The sequence below is a fragment of the Elephantulus edwardii genome, unplaced genomic scaffold (genome assembly GCF_000299155.1).
Source record: "Elephantulus edwardii isolate Elephantulus edwardi_28Jun2011 unplaced genomic scaffold, EleEdw1.0 scaffold00015, whole genome shotgun sequence".
Classification (NCBI taxonomy): domain Eukaryota; kingdom Metazoa; phylum Chordata; class Mammalia; order Macroscelidea; family Macroscelididae; genus Elephantulus; species Elephantulus edwardii.
In genome coordinates, this window is record NW_006399765.1 from 8,997,564 (window position 1) to 9,016,275 (window position 18,712).

The 18,712-nt window shown below is 43.2% G+C and overlaps 1 protein-coding gene across 1 annotated transcript in view; it reads left to right on the top strand.

Annotated features, from left to right (window-relative positions):
- Nucleotides 1-18,712, top strand: part of EPB41L1 (erythrocyte membrane protein band 4.1-like 1) — a 175,144-nt gene that overhangs the window by 121,564 nt on the left and 34,868 nt on the right. Inside the window, exons 8-13 of the mRNA XM_006881494.1 lie at nt 1,762-1,849; nt 2,339-2,491; nt 3,874-3,971; nt 4,884-5,059; nt 14,221-14,369; nt 18,442-18,624. Coding sequence (XP_006881556.1) covers nt 1,762-1,849; nt 2,339-2,491; nt 3,874-3,971; nt 4,884-5,059; nt 14,221-14,369; nt 18,442-18,624 — 847 coding nt within the window. The remainder of the gene's footprint in view (nt 1-1,761; nt 1,850-2,338; nt 2,492-3,873; nt 3,972-4,883; nt 5,060-14,220; nt 14,370-18,441; nt 18,625-18,712) is intronic.

An 18,712-nucleotide genomic window follows, 5' to 3' on the forward strand; every position in this document is an offset into this window, starting at 1 on the left:
CCCTTGAACTGAATGACCTCTAGGGTCCTTTTAAACTGGAAGTGCTTTGGGTGCTAAGTCAAGGGTTGTTATGGGAATTCAATGTAATAAATTATGTGAAAGTACATTCTAAACTGTTAAGTGCTAAACATGTGAGAAGGACATTATCTCCCTGCTAATCAGGACGACTAGGAGATGAGGGAGCTCTAGTAACCTAGTAGTAAGGAGCTGCACTGCCAACCCTAAGGCGTCCACCAGCTGCTCCATAAGAAAAAGATAAGCAGTTGACTCCTGTGTGGTTTATTGCCTCTGAAAACCCACTAGAGGGTTAGTTGTGAGTTGGTTCCAACTGCCTGGTACACAGCAATGAGGAGGATTGTTGACATAGTGCATTATGTATGGACTGCTAACTGAAATGTTGACACCTCAAATCCATCAGCTGCTCTAGGGGAGAAAGAGGGCTGATATCTTCTTGTAAAGATTTACTGCCCCAGAAACCTGATGGAGTGTTGTCATGAGTAGGAAATGACTCGATGGTAGTAGGCTTGGTTTGGGAATGAGGAGGAAGAGAATGAAGAGGGCTGGTCTTGTGAGCTGGATCTGAAGATGATCAGAATGAAATGTTAGGATATCATATTCATGGGGTAGAAAGTCAGAAGGTGTAATGGACTTACATGCCAACTTTAACTGGTTAGTGATGCCTGCTATGTATCATGTTGAGTAGGATACTGAGACTGTATAACTAGCTAGTTAGCAGTTGGCTTCGTTGTCATCTGTTTATCATCCCTGTCCTAGCTAGCAATTTATGTTAGGGACTTTCAAGAGTAATAATGATTCAGGAAGAGGTTCCAATCAGTATGACCTTGAGAATTGCTAATAGCCATCCCTTTCTTATTTTGTGTAGCTCTTTTGATCTAAGTAAGGCTTATTGGCATCTTGTGTCCAAGTGTCCTACATAGCAACTCGATAGGGCAGAGGAAAGAGAGGCCCAGAGACTATAAAAGACAGATAGAGTAAAATAATGAAGAATATAAACTCTGGATTGAGATGCTGCCTCTGCTGCTTAACAGCAGTGTGCCCAGGAGTAAGTTAATCAACTTCTTTGAGCCATAATTTTTAAATCTGTACAATAAGAATAGTAATAATACCCCTCTCTTGGGTCTCTTATGAGGTTTCCGTGAGTTAATACACATTTAGAACAGTAACCAACACATATAGCACTCAATAAATATTTGCTGTGACTATGTATAAAATTTACTCCAAGTTTTGTGGCAGCCAAAGTAAAGAAAGGGCTTGATTAATTACATAAGTCTTCTTTGCAGAAAGGAGAGTTTGACCTGTTACTAAGTGAGATGAAGTGATTTCTAATACGAAATTCTGAGAGGGAAGTTCTTATATGAGTAATAATTGAATAGCAGCTGGATGATTGTTGTGAACAATGCCTTCAGCAGTGGTTTCACAGTCAGAATTCATAGCTCTCATTTAACTCCAGGGTAGAATGAGGCACAAATCCCAACTCCTAGCTTAGACCTTGAAATGTTTTCTGGAGTAAACCAGCTTGAGACCAAGGTATAGCAGAAAATAGGGGCTGAGTGGACTGAAGGAAGAGGGCTGGGGTGATCTTTCCCACACTGAGGGCAGAGGGGAGGGATGGAGGAGGCCCAGACACACATCTGCTCCAGAGCATTTGCCTTCCTGAATCATAGGTTCCAACTGTGGCCACCCTCAGCCAGCATGCCTGAGCCTTCCCCCATCCACCTGTGATCACTTTCTTTCCCTCAGGGGAATGACTCCAGGAGAAGCTGAAATTCACTTCCTAGAGAACGCCAAGAAGCTTTCCATGTATGGGGTAGACCTGCACCATGCCAAGGTACCACTTGTGGCTGGGCCAAAAGCTGGGCCAAATGCTTGTGGGTTCCACGGTTGCCTGAGCATCAGAGTTGGTGCCTCTGGTGAACTATCAGATCTTCTCAGAGGGGTTTATAAGTTTCTCTTGTACTGTATTTGTTTAGGAGCTTAATTATACTACCAATAAATGTGGAACAACATGAGGAAGACAGGTTTGTCTCTAGCGCCTACACCTGGCATCAGGTCTCTACCAGTAGTGTTTATTAGGTGAATGACTGAATGAGTGATTGATGGAGTAAGTGAAAGAACAAGGGAGTATATGAAGATATAATTGAGTGAATGACTGAATGAGTAGGTGAGAGCTTGGTCAGTAAGACTCCAAGATGGGGACCTCTATTTTGTTCTTGAAGGCTCCTTGCCAGCAGACATAAGGAGGGATGTTGGAGGTGGGTGGTTAATCTACACCAAGCTTGGTCCTAGACCTCTCATTCCCGGGTATCTTCTTGTACAGGACTCTGAGGGCATTGACATCATGTTAGGTGTTTGTGCCAATGGGCTGCTCATCTACCGAGACCGGCTGAGAATCAACCGTTTTGCCTGGCCCAAGATTCTCAAGATCTCCTACAAGAGGAGTAACTTCTATATCAAGATCCGGCCTGGGGAGGTGAGCTTGCCTTGGGAACCCCTCTATCTTGGAATTAGCTACAACACATAGACCCTGGGCCTGGACTTTCTCCTACTCAGGATACATGGAAAGAGAGTGATGGTATTCTTAGTAGGAAGAAATCTCTCTTATTTTGTGACTGCATAGACTTCACACCTTAAGTATGTACATGCAGGCAAACACACATGCACATAAGAACATGGATATTAGGTTACACAGATATGTTCATGGTCATGTACATAATCAAGTATGTACATAGAGTAAGCCACATAGACACATCACTATACATGCAAAGTCACACGTATAAAATGTCTGTATCCATACCTCTTTTCCTTCAGTCTGCCCATTTCACTCATTAAGAAATCCATTTGCTTCTTCTGCCGCTAGGATATATTAATTCATCTGCTTTCTCCCTCTCTTACACCAGCCACCAACAGCCATTATCTCTTACCTTCTCTATACTGTCCTACTCACTCTCTGATTTCCCTGTTTCATTGTTGCTCTAGGCTGTTTCCTTCAGAGCTTCCAGAGAAAATGTAAAAGCCCCTTAAATTAGATGATATCAAAACACCCCATCAGGGGAGCTCTGGTGGCCTAGTGGCAAGAAACTGCAACTACAATCCCAGAGGTGCACGGTTCGAATCCACCAGATGCTCTGCCGGGGAAGGAGGGGCAATCTCCTCCTGTACCAGTCAGATCTGATTTGACGGTACACGCACACAAAAATAATAAAATTAAAAACAAACAAACAAACAAAAAAAAACAAAACCACCCCATCAGCACTATTTGATTAACCTTGCAAGACCTGTCTAGCTCTTGAGCTAAAGTCTAAACCCATAGGAACCTCCCTGTCCCACATAATTCTTGCCACACTACCTCATGGCCATTCTACTCCAGCCACTTGGGCCCTTTAAGATCCTTGAATAAGGTAAGCTCTTCCCAACACAAGCCCTTTCCATCTCAGATTCTCATCCTGTCTTCCCATATATCTTTCTTCATCCTTTAAAATGCAGCTGAGAGGTCACCTAATTTGAATTCCCTGATCATTGTTACTAAAACTGCATCCTACTCCTGGTTCTGCTCTTACTTGCAGTCATATTACCCTGCTGATTCTTTTCATGAACCTTATCAATCTCTGAAATTACCTTGTTTATTTATTTGGTTTCTGTTCTCCAGCCAGATGTTCATGTCGATGAACATGTTGTCTCTAGTTCTTAGCACTGGACCAGACATAGAGTAAGGGCTCAATAAACTTTGTTCATTTAAGATTGAATCAGTGAATGAACACACTAAAGTTATTAATGCCTGAGAGGAGGTTCAGAAAGGATGGAGAAAATAGACCCATGCCCTGTCTCTGATCTGCTGGTTTCGGGTTTTTTCAGTATGAGCAGTTTGAGAGCACAATAGGCTTCAAGCTCCCAAATCACCGTTCAGCCAAGAGACTGTGGAAGGTCTGCATTGAGCATCACACATTCTTCCGGTAAGTCTGACCCAAGGATGAAGTAAATGGGTTGAACCAGAGGCTGTGTGTTTGTGCGTGCATGAATGCTTCTGTACAGTTTATGTTTTGTAAGGGAGCAAGGGCAGTAGGAAGAGCTAGTAGGAACTATGGGAAAGGCTCTCCCCTATCTTTTTCCTTCACCCAAGTTTTCTCCCTTCTGGGCCATGTTGTTAATCTGTTGTATTTTTTTAAAATAATATTTTTGTGCATTTTGTGTTTACATAGCAATTTAGGTTCCTGTTCAATTTCTGAACAGTTTGGTCAGTGACCAGTGACCTTGGTTACATTCTACACAATATTCTCATTATGTCAGTTTTGGTGGTTCCATTCCCATTCATTTAGTTTCCCTACCTTTTTTCCATTGTCAACCATTCACATTTATTTACACAGATGGCTTTTTAATAATCAAAGTGCTTACAGGTGATGTTTTTGTTGGTTTGGGGGTTTTTTTATTTTGTTTTGTTTTAGCCAGTTTGTTATTTCACTGTAAGATGACATCAGATGTTAGTTTCAGTTCAGTTTGAAGACAATCTCAGTACACCTTAGTCTTGGAAGGTGGGTAGAGTGTGTGAGTCCTCTTGTTTCAACCAGTACAAATGACTGGATTTTAAGATTTTCCTTTTCTTCAGGAGTTTGAAATTTTATTCTACATTTTTTTTTTCTTCCCAGTTTTTCAGGATCGATATCTTTATGTGGCCCTGCTATGTAATATCAATAATGGTGCCCAGGCATCATCTAGCTATCTGATCTCACCTTGACCTTTAGAATTTTCATTGCTGGGGTGACAACAGGATGAAAGGCCAGCTCTAGTCAGCTACTGGACCTAATAACAGACTATTATCCCTAATAACAGACTATTATCCCCCTCCTCACCACATCTCTCCGATACAGGCTGGTGTCCCCTGAGCCCCCACCTAAGGGCTTCCTGGTGATGGGCTCCAAGTTCCGGTATAGTGGGAGGACCCAGGCACAGACCCGCCAGGCCAGCGCCCTTATCGACCGGCCTGCACCCTTCTTTGAGCGTTCCTCCAGCAAACGGTACACGATGTCTCGCAGCCTTGATGGAGGTATGTCTCACATTGGAGGTGGGGCTAAGAATGGTATTTAGAGCAGAGCGGAAGTCCATGCCAAGTTCTGCAGAATGATGAGCAGCGAAAGTGGCACAGTTTAATAGACCACAGATTTATTTGTGCTGAACATGGCAGCCAGAGACCCCTTTCCAATCAGGGTAATTCTCAGAGGTTTAGACTCCATCCTGCAGCTTTACTCTCACTCAGGATATGACACTGTAACCTGTGACTTACCAGTCCCTGAATATTGACCTTTAGAGGTCCCTGATTCAACCATATAGTTTTCTGGGCCTCTTTCCCAAGAAGGCTTAGCAATTCACAGATTATTGTCATATATGGAGAACAGTGTATTGTGACTGTGACAAAGCTGGCAATGCCTTATCTGACTGGAGGCTGAAGCGTTTTCTTCCTGTTCATTCTGTGGTCCCATTTACTCTGAGTTGACTGATATCTAACTACATGGAGCTCCCTTAAAGCTGCTATTTCTGTGAGAACTGACTCCACATTGTCAAGACCAGGGTTTCTCAATGTGTGGTCTCAATTTGTGTCGGAAAAAAACCTGTCAAGTTGATTCCAACTAATAGTGATTCTGTAGGACAAAGTAGAACTACACTACAGAGTTTTCGAGACTGTAAGTATTTACAGAAGCAGACTGACACATTTTTCTCTACCTTGGTGGGTCCATACAGCAGCTTGTTTAGCTTTGCAGCCAGGCACTTTAATCCCTGTAGGACTGGGGCCCTTGGCTTTACCTACTATATTGGCATACCACAAGGCCCAGGACTCACCAGGATATGCAAACTTTAGCTTGTAAGAAATTCAGAAGCCACATGGGTCCAATGGGAAGATTAATAGTTATACAGATCTGAGTTCAAATCTCAGCCTTGACATTTGGCAACTGTTTGGTGAACACAGGAAACAATGAATGGATGACTTTATTTACCTTCCTGGAGCCTGTTTTCTTGTCTATCAAAAAAAATTATATATCTTTGTTATATAAAGAACTAACTGAGATATTATCTATACTGAAAAGGTCTAGGCATAACATAGACCCTTAATAAATTGTACTCATTTTTAACTGAACAAAAGTGTCAGAACCTGTGCTATGCTTGTGTATTTAGAGTGAATACATATGCCTCAATGAAGTTTCACCATCCTTGTCTCTAAGGAGCACCCCAGCTTCACTTTCTCCAAGACAGACTTATTTCTTCTTTTGGCATTCTTCTTCAAGACCACAGTTCAAAGGCATCAATTTTTTTGCCATCCTTACTCATTATCCAACCTTCAGATGCCTATATTGTTGTTGTTAGGTGGCTTCAAGTCACCTGCAACCCTGCTCTATCCTGTTTCAATCTTATTGTCTCTGATAACACCTACCCCCATTACCCCAGTCACTGAATAAATCCATCTCATCGAGGGCCTTCCTCTCCTGTGCTGTTGCTCCACCCTCCCAAGCATGACATCTCTCTCCAAGGACTGATCCTGCCTTACAACATGTCCAAACTATGTCAGACGAAGCTTCAGAATCCTTCAGAATCCTCCAAGGAGCAGCCTGGCTTCCCCTACTCCAGGATGAACTTGTATGTTCTAGCAGTCTATGGTATATTCAGTCCTCTTCTCCAGCACCACAGCTCAAAGGAATCAATTCTCCTTTTATCATCTGTAGTCATTTTCCAGCTTTCTGATGCAAGTAATTGTAATGACCACGGCCTATATCAGGCACACCTTAGTCTCCAGACTGACATTGTTGTTCTTCAGTACTTTGGAGAGGTCTTTGACAGCATACTTTCCTAATGCCATTAGTCTTTTCATATCCTGGCTGCCAGTACCAAGAGTGTTGATTGTAGAGTCAAGCAACCTGAAGCTGTCAACAATCTCAATCTCTTCACCATCTATCATGATGCTGTCAGTCATCCCAGTGGTGAGAATCTTTGTTTTCTTGATGTTGAGCTTCAGTCCATATTGAAGGCTGTAGTCCTTGACCCTCTGCAGCAAGCACTTTAAGTCCTCCTCAGTTTCAGCAAGCAGGATCGTGTCATCTGCATAACACAGATTGTTGATGAGTCTACCTCCAATCCTGATGCCACATTTCTCCTCATAGAGCCCAACCTCCAAGATAATCTGTTCCACATATAGATTGAAAAGATACGGAGATAAGATATAAAGCAAATGAAAAGAACAAAGCTTGGATTAGGCACACGTTGTTGTTGTATGTAATTGAGTCATCTGTGAGTTATAGTGACTATATGTACAATAGCTCTGAACCTTGCCCTATTCTGAGCCAGTCTCACTGTCTCCAACACACCTATTATCTCCAGCACACCATTATCCCAGTTACTGTGTCAATCCATCTTATGTGAGGTCATCTTCTGTGCTGTCTCACTACCCATCCAAGCATGATGTCCTTCTGTAAGGACTAGTCCCTCCTGGCCACATGCTCAAAGCATGTGAGGTGGAACTTCTTCTAAATCCTTACCTCTAAGAAGCAGCTTGGTTTCACTCTTTCCAAGACAGACCTGTTTGTTCTCTTGGCTGTCCATGCTATATTCACTACTCTTCTCAGCATCACACTCACAGGCATCAATTCTTCTTTTGTCACCTTTAGTCATTGTCTAGCTCCCCTGATGCATAGCAAATAATTAAGAAGACTGTGGCCTCAGTCCAGTGCACTTTAGTCTCTAGACTGACATCATTGCTCTTTAGCACTTTGGAAAGGTCCCTGACAGCAAATTTTCCTCATGCAGTTAGTCTCTTGATTTCCTGACTGCTGGTGCTTAGTGTGTTGATTGTGGAGTCAAGCAAGCTGAAATCGTACCTGACTGAAAGAGATCTATATTTGTTACCATTCCAAAGAAAGGTGACCCAACAGAGTGTGGAAACTATAGAACAATATCATTGATTTCACATGCAAGCAAGATTCTGCTGAAGATTATCCAAAAACGACTGTAACAGCACATCAGCAGAGAAGCAGCAGCCAGAAGTCCAGGCTGGGTTTAGAAAGGATCATGGTACTAGGGATATTGTAGCTAATGTTAGATGGATTTTGGCTGAAAGCAGGGAATACCAGAGGAATGTCTGTCAGTGCTTCATTGATTATATAAAGGCGTTTGACTGAGTGAATCATAACAAACTGTGGCTGGCTCTCAGAAGAATGGGAATCCCAGAACACTTGATCATGCTAATGCAAAACCTATACTTGAACCAAGAGGCAGTCATCAGAACAGAGCAAGGAAACACTGCATGGTTCAAAATTGGGAAGGACGTACGCCAGGGATGTGTCCTGTCTCCATACCTTTTCAACCTGTATGCAGAACAGATCATCCAGGAGGCTGGGCTCTATGAGGAGAAATGCGGCATCAGGATTGGTGGAAGATCTATTAACAATCTGCGTTATGCAGATGACACAACCGTGCTTGCTGAAACTGAAGAGGACCTGAAGCACCTGCTGCAGAGGATCAAGGACTGCAGCCTTCAATATGGATTGAGGCTCAATTCAAGAAGACAAAGATTCTCACCACTGGACCAATTGGCAGCGTCAAGATGGATGGTGAAGAGATCGAGATTGTTCACAGCTTTAGTCTGCTTGGCTCCACAATCAACACTCTTGGCACCAGCAGCCAGGAAATTAAAAGGCGCATTGCCATGGGAAAGTCTGCTGTTAGGGACCTCTCCAAAGTACTGAAGAGCAATGGTGTCTCTCTGGAGACTAAGGTGCGTCTGATACAGGCCATGGTCTTTGCAATCACTTGTTAAGCATCAGAGAGTTGGACAGTGACCTAGGAGGACAGAAGGAGAATTGATGCCTTTGAGCTTTGGTGTTGGAGAAGAGTATTGAGGGTACCATGGACTGCTAAGAAACAAACAGATTCATCTTGGAAGGGTTAAACCGGGCTGCTCCTTGGAGGCAAGGATCCTGAGGCTTTGTCTGACATACTTTGGTCATGTTGTAAGGAGAGACTGGTCCTTGGAGAAGGACCTAATGCTTGGGGAGGGTGGAGGGCAGACGCAGGAGGGGAACGCCCTCTAGGAGATAGAATGATTCGGTGACTGGGATAATCGGTATCAGTGTGTCTGAGACAATGAGATTGGAACAGGACAGTTTAGGGCTGTTGTACATAGGGTCGCTATGAGTCACAAGCAACTTGACAGCACATTACAACAACAATAGGAAAGGTTCTGAGAAAGAGAGGAAGATCTTCAACAAAGTGGATTGACTCAATGACTGTAACAATAGACTCAAGCATATCAGAGATCATGAGGATGGCACAGGATAGGGCAAGGTTCAGATCTGTTGTTCATAGGTTCACTGTGAGTTATAAGTGACACCACAACACCATATGCTCCTGTAAAAATGGTATAGTAGGGTCCAATATGACCATTCCTATTCAGTATTTTATTGGAAGTCCTAGCTAAAATAATAAGTAGTTGTTGTTATGTACTGTCGAGTCAGAACTGACCCATAGCTCACCCTCCAATGGCTTTAAAGAGTCAGTAAGTTGCATGGGAGGAGATTGCCTATAGGTAGCAAAAAAGAAATAAAACTGTTCTTATTTACAGATGATATGATCCTGTATACAGAAAAATCATAGATTCAGCAAGAAAATTATTGACTAACCAATTCTCATTTCATCTTTGTGCCATCAAGTTGCAACTCTGGTGGTATAGTCTGTAGGAACCTGCACTACTAACCTAAAGACCATGTCCCTCTGGTGAGTCACTTCCACCAGTAGCTCTGAGGGAGAGTGAAAGACAATTCTTCCCATTCCATTCCCAGCCCCAGAAACCTGTGAGAGAGTCATCTATGAATCAGTTCCAACTCAGAGGCAGTGAGGTTTTTTTTTAATGAACCAGTTCAGTCAAGTAGCAGGGTATAAGATCAATATACAGAAATCAGTCAAATTCCTCTACAATAGTAAAGAAAATGGAAAAGGAAATAATGAAAACAGTGCCATTTGCCTTAGACATCCAAGAAGGTTAAATATTTGGGAATGGATCTGACCAGAGACACAAAAGACCTATACAAAGAAAATTATACAACACTTCTACAGTAAACAAAAAGAGACATACATAAATCGAAGAATATACCATGCTCATGGATAGGAGAACATAATATTGTGAAAATGACAATACTACCAAAAGTGATTTATAGTTATAATCCAATCCCAGTTAAGATCCCATCATCATTCTTTTAAAAAAAAAAAAAAAAAAGTAGGGAAGCTCTAGTGGCCTAGTGGCAAGAAGCTTCACTGCAATCCCAGAGGTATGTGGTTCAAATCCATCCGATGCTCTGCTGGAGAAGGAGGGATAATCTCCTCCTGTACCAGTCAGATCCGATTTGACAATACACACTCAAAATAATAAAATTTAAAAAAGAACAAACCAAATTAAAAAAAAGTAACCATCAAATTTATATGGACAGAAATGAGGCCCTAGATAACCATAGCAGTACTGAAAAAGAAAAACAAAGTAGGAGGCTTTATATTTCCTGATTGAAAAACCTGCTACAAAGCCATGGTAATAAAATTACCATGGTACTGGTACAGTAACAGATATGTAGGCCAATGTAAGAGAAACACACTATAAAGTGTTAGACCCCAATGATATAAAATCCAAGAGGATATAGTAGGAAAAAACCATGTATTTAGAAGATAAGTATATAACACCTTGCTTGATCACTACTAGGAAATAAAATAAATGAAAAATGAAATTAAAACATTTCTTGAAAAAAATGAGAATGAAAACTAATCATACCAAAACCTGTCTTTGACAAGGAGATGAAATCCCTTTAATGAGGATAAGGCACCTTCTTTAACAAATAGTGCTGGAAAAACTGGATATCTCCAGAAAATGCAAACAAGATACTTAACATACCATATTTTAAAAAACTAAAAGTAGATCAAGCACCTAGGGATAAAATGATAAAAATCATCAGAGGAAAATTAGGAGCATAGAAACCCTAATCTACAGCATAGAGAACTCTGGTGGCTTGGTGTTAAGGAGCCGCACTGCATTCCCAAAGGTATGTGGTTCATATCCACCAGATTCTCACTAGGTATTAGAGAAATGTAAATCAAAGCAGTAGTGAGAGATCATTTCACCTCAGCAACTATAGCAAAGTTCAGTAAGAAAGTAAACAACAGATACTGGGAGTGTGGAGAGGTTGAGACTCTCATACTCTGCTATTGGAAATGTAAAATGATGTAGCCCCCATGGAAACCAGTTTGATGTTTCCTTAAGAATTTGAACATGTAGAAGGAGAATTGATGCCTTTGAGCTGTCATGTTGCAGAAAAGTATCGAATATACCATGGACTGCTAAGAAAACGAACAGATTCATCCTGGAGAGGGTTAAACCAGGCTGCTCCTTAGAGGCAAGGATTCTGAAACTTCATCTGACACACTTGGTACATGTTGCAAGGAGGGACCGGTCCTTGGAGAAGGACATGATGCTTGGGAGGGTGGATGGACAGCACAGGAGAGGAAGACCTTCTATGAGGCGGACTGATTCAGTGACTGGGATAAGCAGGGTAGGTGTGTTGAAAACAGTGAGATTGGCACAGGGTAGAGCAGGGTTTAGGGCTCTATGAGTCAACGGCACCTAACAACAACAACAACAAATATAATTTGATACAGCTATTCCACTATTATGGAGCTCTGGTGACTTAGTGGTAAAGAATTTTGTTGCCAGTCCAAAGGCAGGTGTTTTGAGTCCACCAGTTGCTTTATAGGGGAAAAAATGGGCAAACTCCTCCTGTGCTATTTGCAACTTCTGAAAGAAAACCTACTGGAAGGTCAGCTATGAGTTGGTTCTGATTCAGTGGCACAAAACAACACATTATTCCACTACTAGGTATATATCCTAAAACAGTAAGAGCCAAACACAAACATGTTTGCACACCCATGTTTATCACAGCATTATTCACAATAGCAAAGAGATGGAAACAACCTGAGCAGCCATCAAGGAATGAATGGACAGCGAAATTTGGCACACTCACACAGTGAAGTACCATGCAACATTGAAAAATCAGTGATGAATTCGTGAAACTCTATATGGTGTGGATAAATCTAGAGGACATTATCATGAATAAAATAAGTTAGTCACAAAAGGGCAAATATTATATAAGACCATTATTATAAAAAGCTGAAGAAAAGTTTGCACATAGACTCATTCTAATGTGGTTACCAGGGAAGAGGAGGGAAAGGGTGGGGTAGAAAATAAATTATTAGATAGTAAACACATATTAAGATAGATGAAGGGAAAGACAATATGGAATGGGTGGGTGATCAGACATTGTGGGTATTAATATTATGGAGCAAAATATTAATGAATTATTGAAAAAACATGCTTTGGAAAACTTCCACTTAAATAATAATTTTTTTTAAATGACGTAGTGGGGGTGTCCAACCTCTAATTTCATGAGAGGTAAGAGAATCAAGATCAGCAGCCCAAGGCTAATAATTCTGTGAGGACAAGGATAGATATAGCTCCACCCTTCAATTTTTGGTAGTGGTTTTTTTTTTGGTGTTTTTTTTTTTTTCCAAGCCAGTTCTGACACCAGCCAAACTTTGCACAGCACTCACTGGCTTCCTTTCTGCTGGGTTCAAGCATTTGTTACGATGGCCACACAGAACTCACGTACCCTACTCACAGTTACGGACTTTATTAGAGAAGTAACAGGATGGGGCCAGGTTCAGATCCATTGTTCACTGGGTTGCTATGAGTTGGAATTGATTCAGTAGCACCTAGTAACAACAGCAGGTTATAGTTCAGGATCAGTAAGGGCTCAGGATACAGTTCTTCAATCAAGACAGCCTCTTCTTAGCTGTGCTCACGGACAGGCTTCTTCCAGGCTTGCAACCCTTTCACCCTTCAGGCCCCTTGGATCCTTGGGCCTGACTCCTACCTTGATTGTGAAAGCATCAGAAAGCTCTTCAGCTCTATCAGTAAGTTCCCAGAGGCAGTCCACCCCACCTGTAAGCCTCAGTCTGCAGGCGTAAACTCTGAGCTGAGAGACCTGGATCTTTCTCCTGGCTAACTGACTTATAACTTCCTGTTTGCCCTTTCCCTCTTGAGGTCTCCATTTAGCCTCTGTAATCAATTCTCATTTCAGTCTCCAACACAGTGTATTATTATGTGAACCAAACCATGTGATACATGGACACTTTGAAAAGTAAATACATGTGAATAGAAAAGATAGTCATACCCTTAAATCTAGGCCAACCCTAAAGATAATCTGTGCTCTGGTCATTTAAATGAATTGTTTTACACTGAGACATCCTCCACAGGCATGTTGTTGTTGCTGTGTGCTGTCGAGTTGGAAGTGACTCATAGCTGAACTTCAGCCAATTTCAGAGGCAGTAAATCATATGAGAGGGGATTGCTCATCCTTTTCCCTTGGGGTAGCTGGTGGGTTATACACGTCTTCAGGTAGGCAGTGTAGCTCCTTATCACTTGGCCACAAGAGCTCCCTTCTATGAGCATAGCCTGAGTTCTTTCCTGTGTTCTAATTCCTGCTGTGAAGTTTCTAACTCCACTCCTTTCCCTCTCATTTTTGAAAAAAAGTACTTTGGAATGTCAGTGAGTGAGAAAAAGATTATTGCAGAGATCCTCTTGCATTCTCACTCATAAACAAGGGAAATAATTCACAGACTACAGGACTTTAGTTTTCAATCTCACAATACACAAAAATCTAGTGTTTTGCTAAATAATGACCAACTGGTGTAACAGTTGTAGACCAACTCTAATGGAAGGCCCACTCAGTGCCAATCTCCTCTGAATATTTGTACACATTGGCTTATTGTTTCCTTAATGCAGCTTTCTGAAATAGGTTATACATATGAATGAGAAGTTGTGCTACCCACACAAGTTCATATAACTGAGAAGAGATGGATTTGAGATTTTGAGATTTGCATCCAAACTCTAGTGCTTCTGAAATCTAAGGGCACCTTGGACCAGGAAATCACTCTGCCACTCACTGGCTTTGTGATCTGGGAAGGCTACTTTACATCTCTGGCCGTGGACTCCTTATCTTTCAATAGCCTGGGGTGTTAAAACATTGTTTCTGTTCCCACGTGGTTGGTAGGTGACTGGACTGGTTCTTTGTTGGTGCTCCTGGGAGAGGTCTCACATGACTTCCTTCCCATGTCTTCCTATTTTAGCGGAATTCTCTCGCCCAGCCTCAGTCAGCGAGAACCACAATGCAGGACCCGATGGTGACAAGAGGGAGGAGGATGGAGAGTCTGGTGGGCGGCCATCAGAGACTGATGAAGGAGAGGTCAGGACCCCCACCAAGATCAAGGAGCTGAAGGTAGGAGCCTTGCTTTCTTTTACTCTTCAATCTGGAGATCAGGGGGCTGATCCTAGATTCTACCCTTGGACCATGCTCAATGCCTGGACATTCCCAGGGTGGGGGCAGGCTAGCATGCTGCCCACCCAGGCATCTTTTCATTCTCTTAGCCCTGCTTTCCCCAAAGCCGATCTCTGTCCCTTGACAGACTCGGGTCTCTTGCTCACTCCTGATTTATCCCATTGACTATGATCTAGATCTGGATTTTTCTCCAGAGCATGGTCTAGTCAAATGTCATTCATGCAGGCCTTTTAAGTGTGAGGAACAAGTATGTCCCTTTCTGCTGCCCCTTCCTCACTCTGCACCTGCATAGATATACACCCCCTAGTCCCAACACACATATTCACACATTTACACACAAGCAGTCATGAGCAACCTCAGGCACATGCATTCCCTCTTAGATGTATACACTCTCTCACACTTAGATTTGTGCATACAGAAATACAAACAACACATGTGTGCATACATAGCCCAAAGACAGCTTCTTTTTATCAAAGTGGCTAATCAGGTTGGGCCAGCAGGAAACATCATGATAGAGGGAGAAAACACTGAAGTTGTCAATGATTTCATCTTGCTTGGATCCACAGTTAACACCATTAATACCAGCAGTCAAGGAAAAAAAAATACCAGCAGTCAAGAAATCAAAAGATGTATTGCCAGTTCGAATCCACCAGATGCTCTGCTGGGGAAGGAGGGACAATCTCCTCCTGTACCAGTCAGATCTGATTTGACGGTACACACACACACAAAATAATAAAAAAAATAAAATAAAATAAAAAAGATGTATTGCACTGGGAAAGACAGCTTTCAGGGACCTCTCTATAGTACTGAAGAGCAGTGATGTCAGCTTAAAGACTAAGGTGCACCTGATTGAAGCCATGATCTTTTCAGTCACTTACTATGCATCTGAGAGATGGACAGTGAATAGGGATGATAGAAGGATTAATGCCTTTTGAGTTGTAATGTTGGAGAAGAGTCCTGAGTGTCCCATGAACTGTGAAAAGAACAAACACAATGTGTCTTGGAGAAAGTGCAGCCATAGAGCTCCTTGGAGGAAAGGATGCTAAAGCTTCATCTCACATACTTTGGACATGTTAGGAGAAGGTATTCCTTATAAAAAGATGTCATGCTTGGAAAGATGGAGAGTCAGTGAAGGAGAAGATCCTCATGAGATGGATTGACACAGAGGCTGGAGCAATGGGATCAAGTATATCAGAGATGATAAAGATGGCACAAAGTAGGACTGGATTCAGATCAGTTGTTCATAGAGTCACCACGAGTCGCACTCAACTTGACAGCCCTTAACAACAACACAACAGCAGTTTTACCATGTAAACACAAGCTCATGACACACTATCAACAAGAAATACAAACACCTGGACATACTCATGTCCCAACTCTGCCTATTTTGCCTCCTGTCCCTCCGCCCCCTCCTTTGCCTTCCTGGTCCCAGCTCCCTGCTTCACACCCTGAACCAACCTCTGACTACCTCAGTGCCCTGCAGGTGGCCTAACCAGATTCTCCTGTCTGTCCTGCTTGGGTGTGAGTGTTCTGGGATCCCCTGCTGGGCCAGATTTGCAGTGTCTCTGACCTGTTTGCTCTACTGACCCTGCTGGTTCCTTTCCTTCCTACCACATCCCGCTAGCCGGAGCAGGAAACCACGCCAAGACACAAGCAGGAGGTACTGCATGGGACCTGTTGCTACTTACCCAGCCATCCATGTCCCTGGTTCATTTGTCACCCACACTCATCTTCCCTGCACCATCTCACACCCTGTTGTCAGCTTCATCTCCACGCCCTGCTTCATCCTCCTACCTGCCTTGTCAAGTTCATCTCTCTTGCTCTCTTCACCACCTAACCAGCTGTCTTTTCCCTTCCTCCTCACCCCGCTGTCCTCCAGCCCGCTTCATATTCTGTCTGTCCAGACCACCTGGCTTGCTTCTCACATGCTGACCATCCCACCTGTGCCCACCAGCTCTGCATGACACTCCATGCTTTCCTTTAACCTTTTAATTTCCTCCATACCTTTACTCAGATTTGTTCCTTAAACTCATTGCCACCCCTGTGAGTACAGTTCGATTATGCACTCCATATCATCTGCATCCCCTCCATCTCACTCCAAGCCTCTTTATGTGGGACTGGGGTAGAGGTGTGCGATGGGAGGGGACTCTTCTGAGCACGTGTGCATCTTTTCAGGCTCCAGCTTCAGCTCTGCCTCCTCTGGGTGAGGCGTGCTGCTGCTGCTTAGCTCTGGCTCTGTCAGGGCAATGTTCTCTTTTCTCTCCTCTCTTTTATTGCTTTCTTTGATTTATTCTTTGGTGTTAACCACTTCTCCTTGCCCTTTCTTGTAGTTTCTACATCTTCCTTTGCACTGAAAGGCAAGCAAACAGAGTTTTCTTGGGTTGCCAAGGAGGAAGGCTAGATGCTGTAATGGAAGACAGGCCTGGTCTGGGATCACATTACCAGGGTTTCAGTACCAGTTCTGCCACAGTCTCATTGAGGACCTTGAACGAGTCCTTCAAGTCCCAGGCTCCCATCTTTAGAGTCAGGCCTTCAGACTAGATTTCCCCAAATCCTGTCATCTTTAAGGACCCTACAGTTCCCTCACACCTTCAGGATTTGTGTGAGTACACAGCCAACACAGCAGGCTCAGAGTGGATATTGAAACAAGGGCAGCTCAGCTCAGAAAGCAATGCTAAGAGAATTTTTTTTTCTGGAGAGGAAAGCCAGAACCACAGAAAGATTCCTTAGGAATTACCCACAGTCAGTCTTTACATGACAGAGATGAGCCCAGGGCACATTCTTACCTTGCCTAAGAGCAGGCTTACCTTCCATGTGGTTCTTTTATAACCACCTGATTCAACATGACTAGCTGTGATTGTCTTATTTCTTGTCCTGAATTGAGCTGGCATCATTCCTGAGCCTTGCAGGTGTGAGTCCCTGGGCTACCAACTGACTTGCTCTGTTTCCAGGAATATACTCTCCAGAAAGCAAAGCAGCTTTGGCATGTCAGTGCTGCCTCCTGCACAAAGACCGGTCCTCACACAGCAGACCAGCTTGTCATGCACAACAAACTTGAGCTCAGACTTTGCATTTAGTAGGAGACACAAGTACACCTCCAGCCGTACCTGACTCAGTTCTTGATTCTAGCCTCAGGACTTAATCCTCCTCTTCTTGGATTCTGATTCTCCTAATTTGCCAGGTCAGCATCTAGAATCTAGAATAGATATGCCATTTCTTGAGCTGTATCTCAAATTCTGCAGTATTGAGAAGTCAGGAAAGTATCTGGGAAATCCTTACTATCTGGAGCAGGCAGCAGCCCACAGCAGAGAAGACCATTCTTTCCTGGTCTTTGTTTCCCAATGTAGGCGCAGGGCTCATTTTTATAGATGTCCCCGGATAACTGGGTTTAGGAATATCTGCTCTCTAGGCTCCCCAGAGGACCTGAGTAATTGCCTATGTTGTGTTAGGATAGAACTAAACTGGGAATTCATGAAGCACAGTGGCCCAAGTCTGGGCCTGAAGGTCAGAGTGATGATTTAAGAGGTCAGGAAGTGGGCCAGAGCAGTGTGGCGAGCAGGATGGGTGAGCCCTCACTCCAGCAGATGATGCCTCCACTGCGCTTTTCTTGTAACAGAGGGATATTCTGACAGCAGTGAACTCCAGGCCTGCTGAGACTGGGATTATAGCACCAAAAGGAGTTCATCCTTATTTGTGGGCTGTGTGTTGAATTGGGTGTTCAGAGGTAAAGGAGTCAGGCAGAGGAGAAAAGAGGATGACTGCTCGATGACAAGTTCTCTTTTTAATCTTTAATACTGTACTTGTACCTGTAGGGATGAATCCCTTCATAGAGTTGCTACCAGAGTCTGACAAGACCATGGGTAGGGATCCCATTGTTGATGTTGAGACAGTTGTCCCAACATTGGTAATGGAATGTCATCAATAATGACAATTGTCATCATTATCACTCTTCTTGCATCCCCTGAGCAAAACTGTCCCTCTAACCCTGGCTGCCCTCTCCATCCTTCCCCAGTTCTTGGACAAGCCAGAGGACGTCTTACTGAAGCATCAAGCTAGCATTAATGAGCTCAAGAGGACGCTGAAGGAGCCCAACAGCAAGTTAATCCACCGGGATCGAGACTGGGAGCGTGAGCGGAGGCTGCCCTCCTCGCCTGCCTCCCCATCCCCAAAGGGCACCCCTGAGAAAGCCAACGAGGTAGGTCTTACCCTGAATGCCTCTGTATGGGAACAGAAGTACTGGAAAAGTTGTTATGTGCTGACTTAGACTCATCTTGCACACCTAT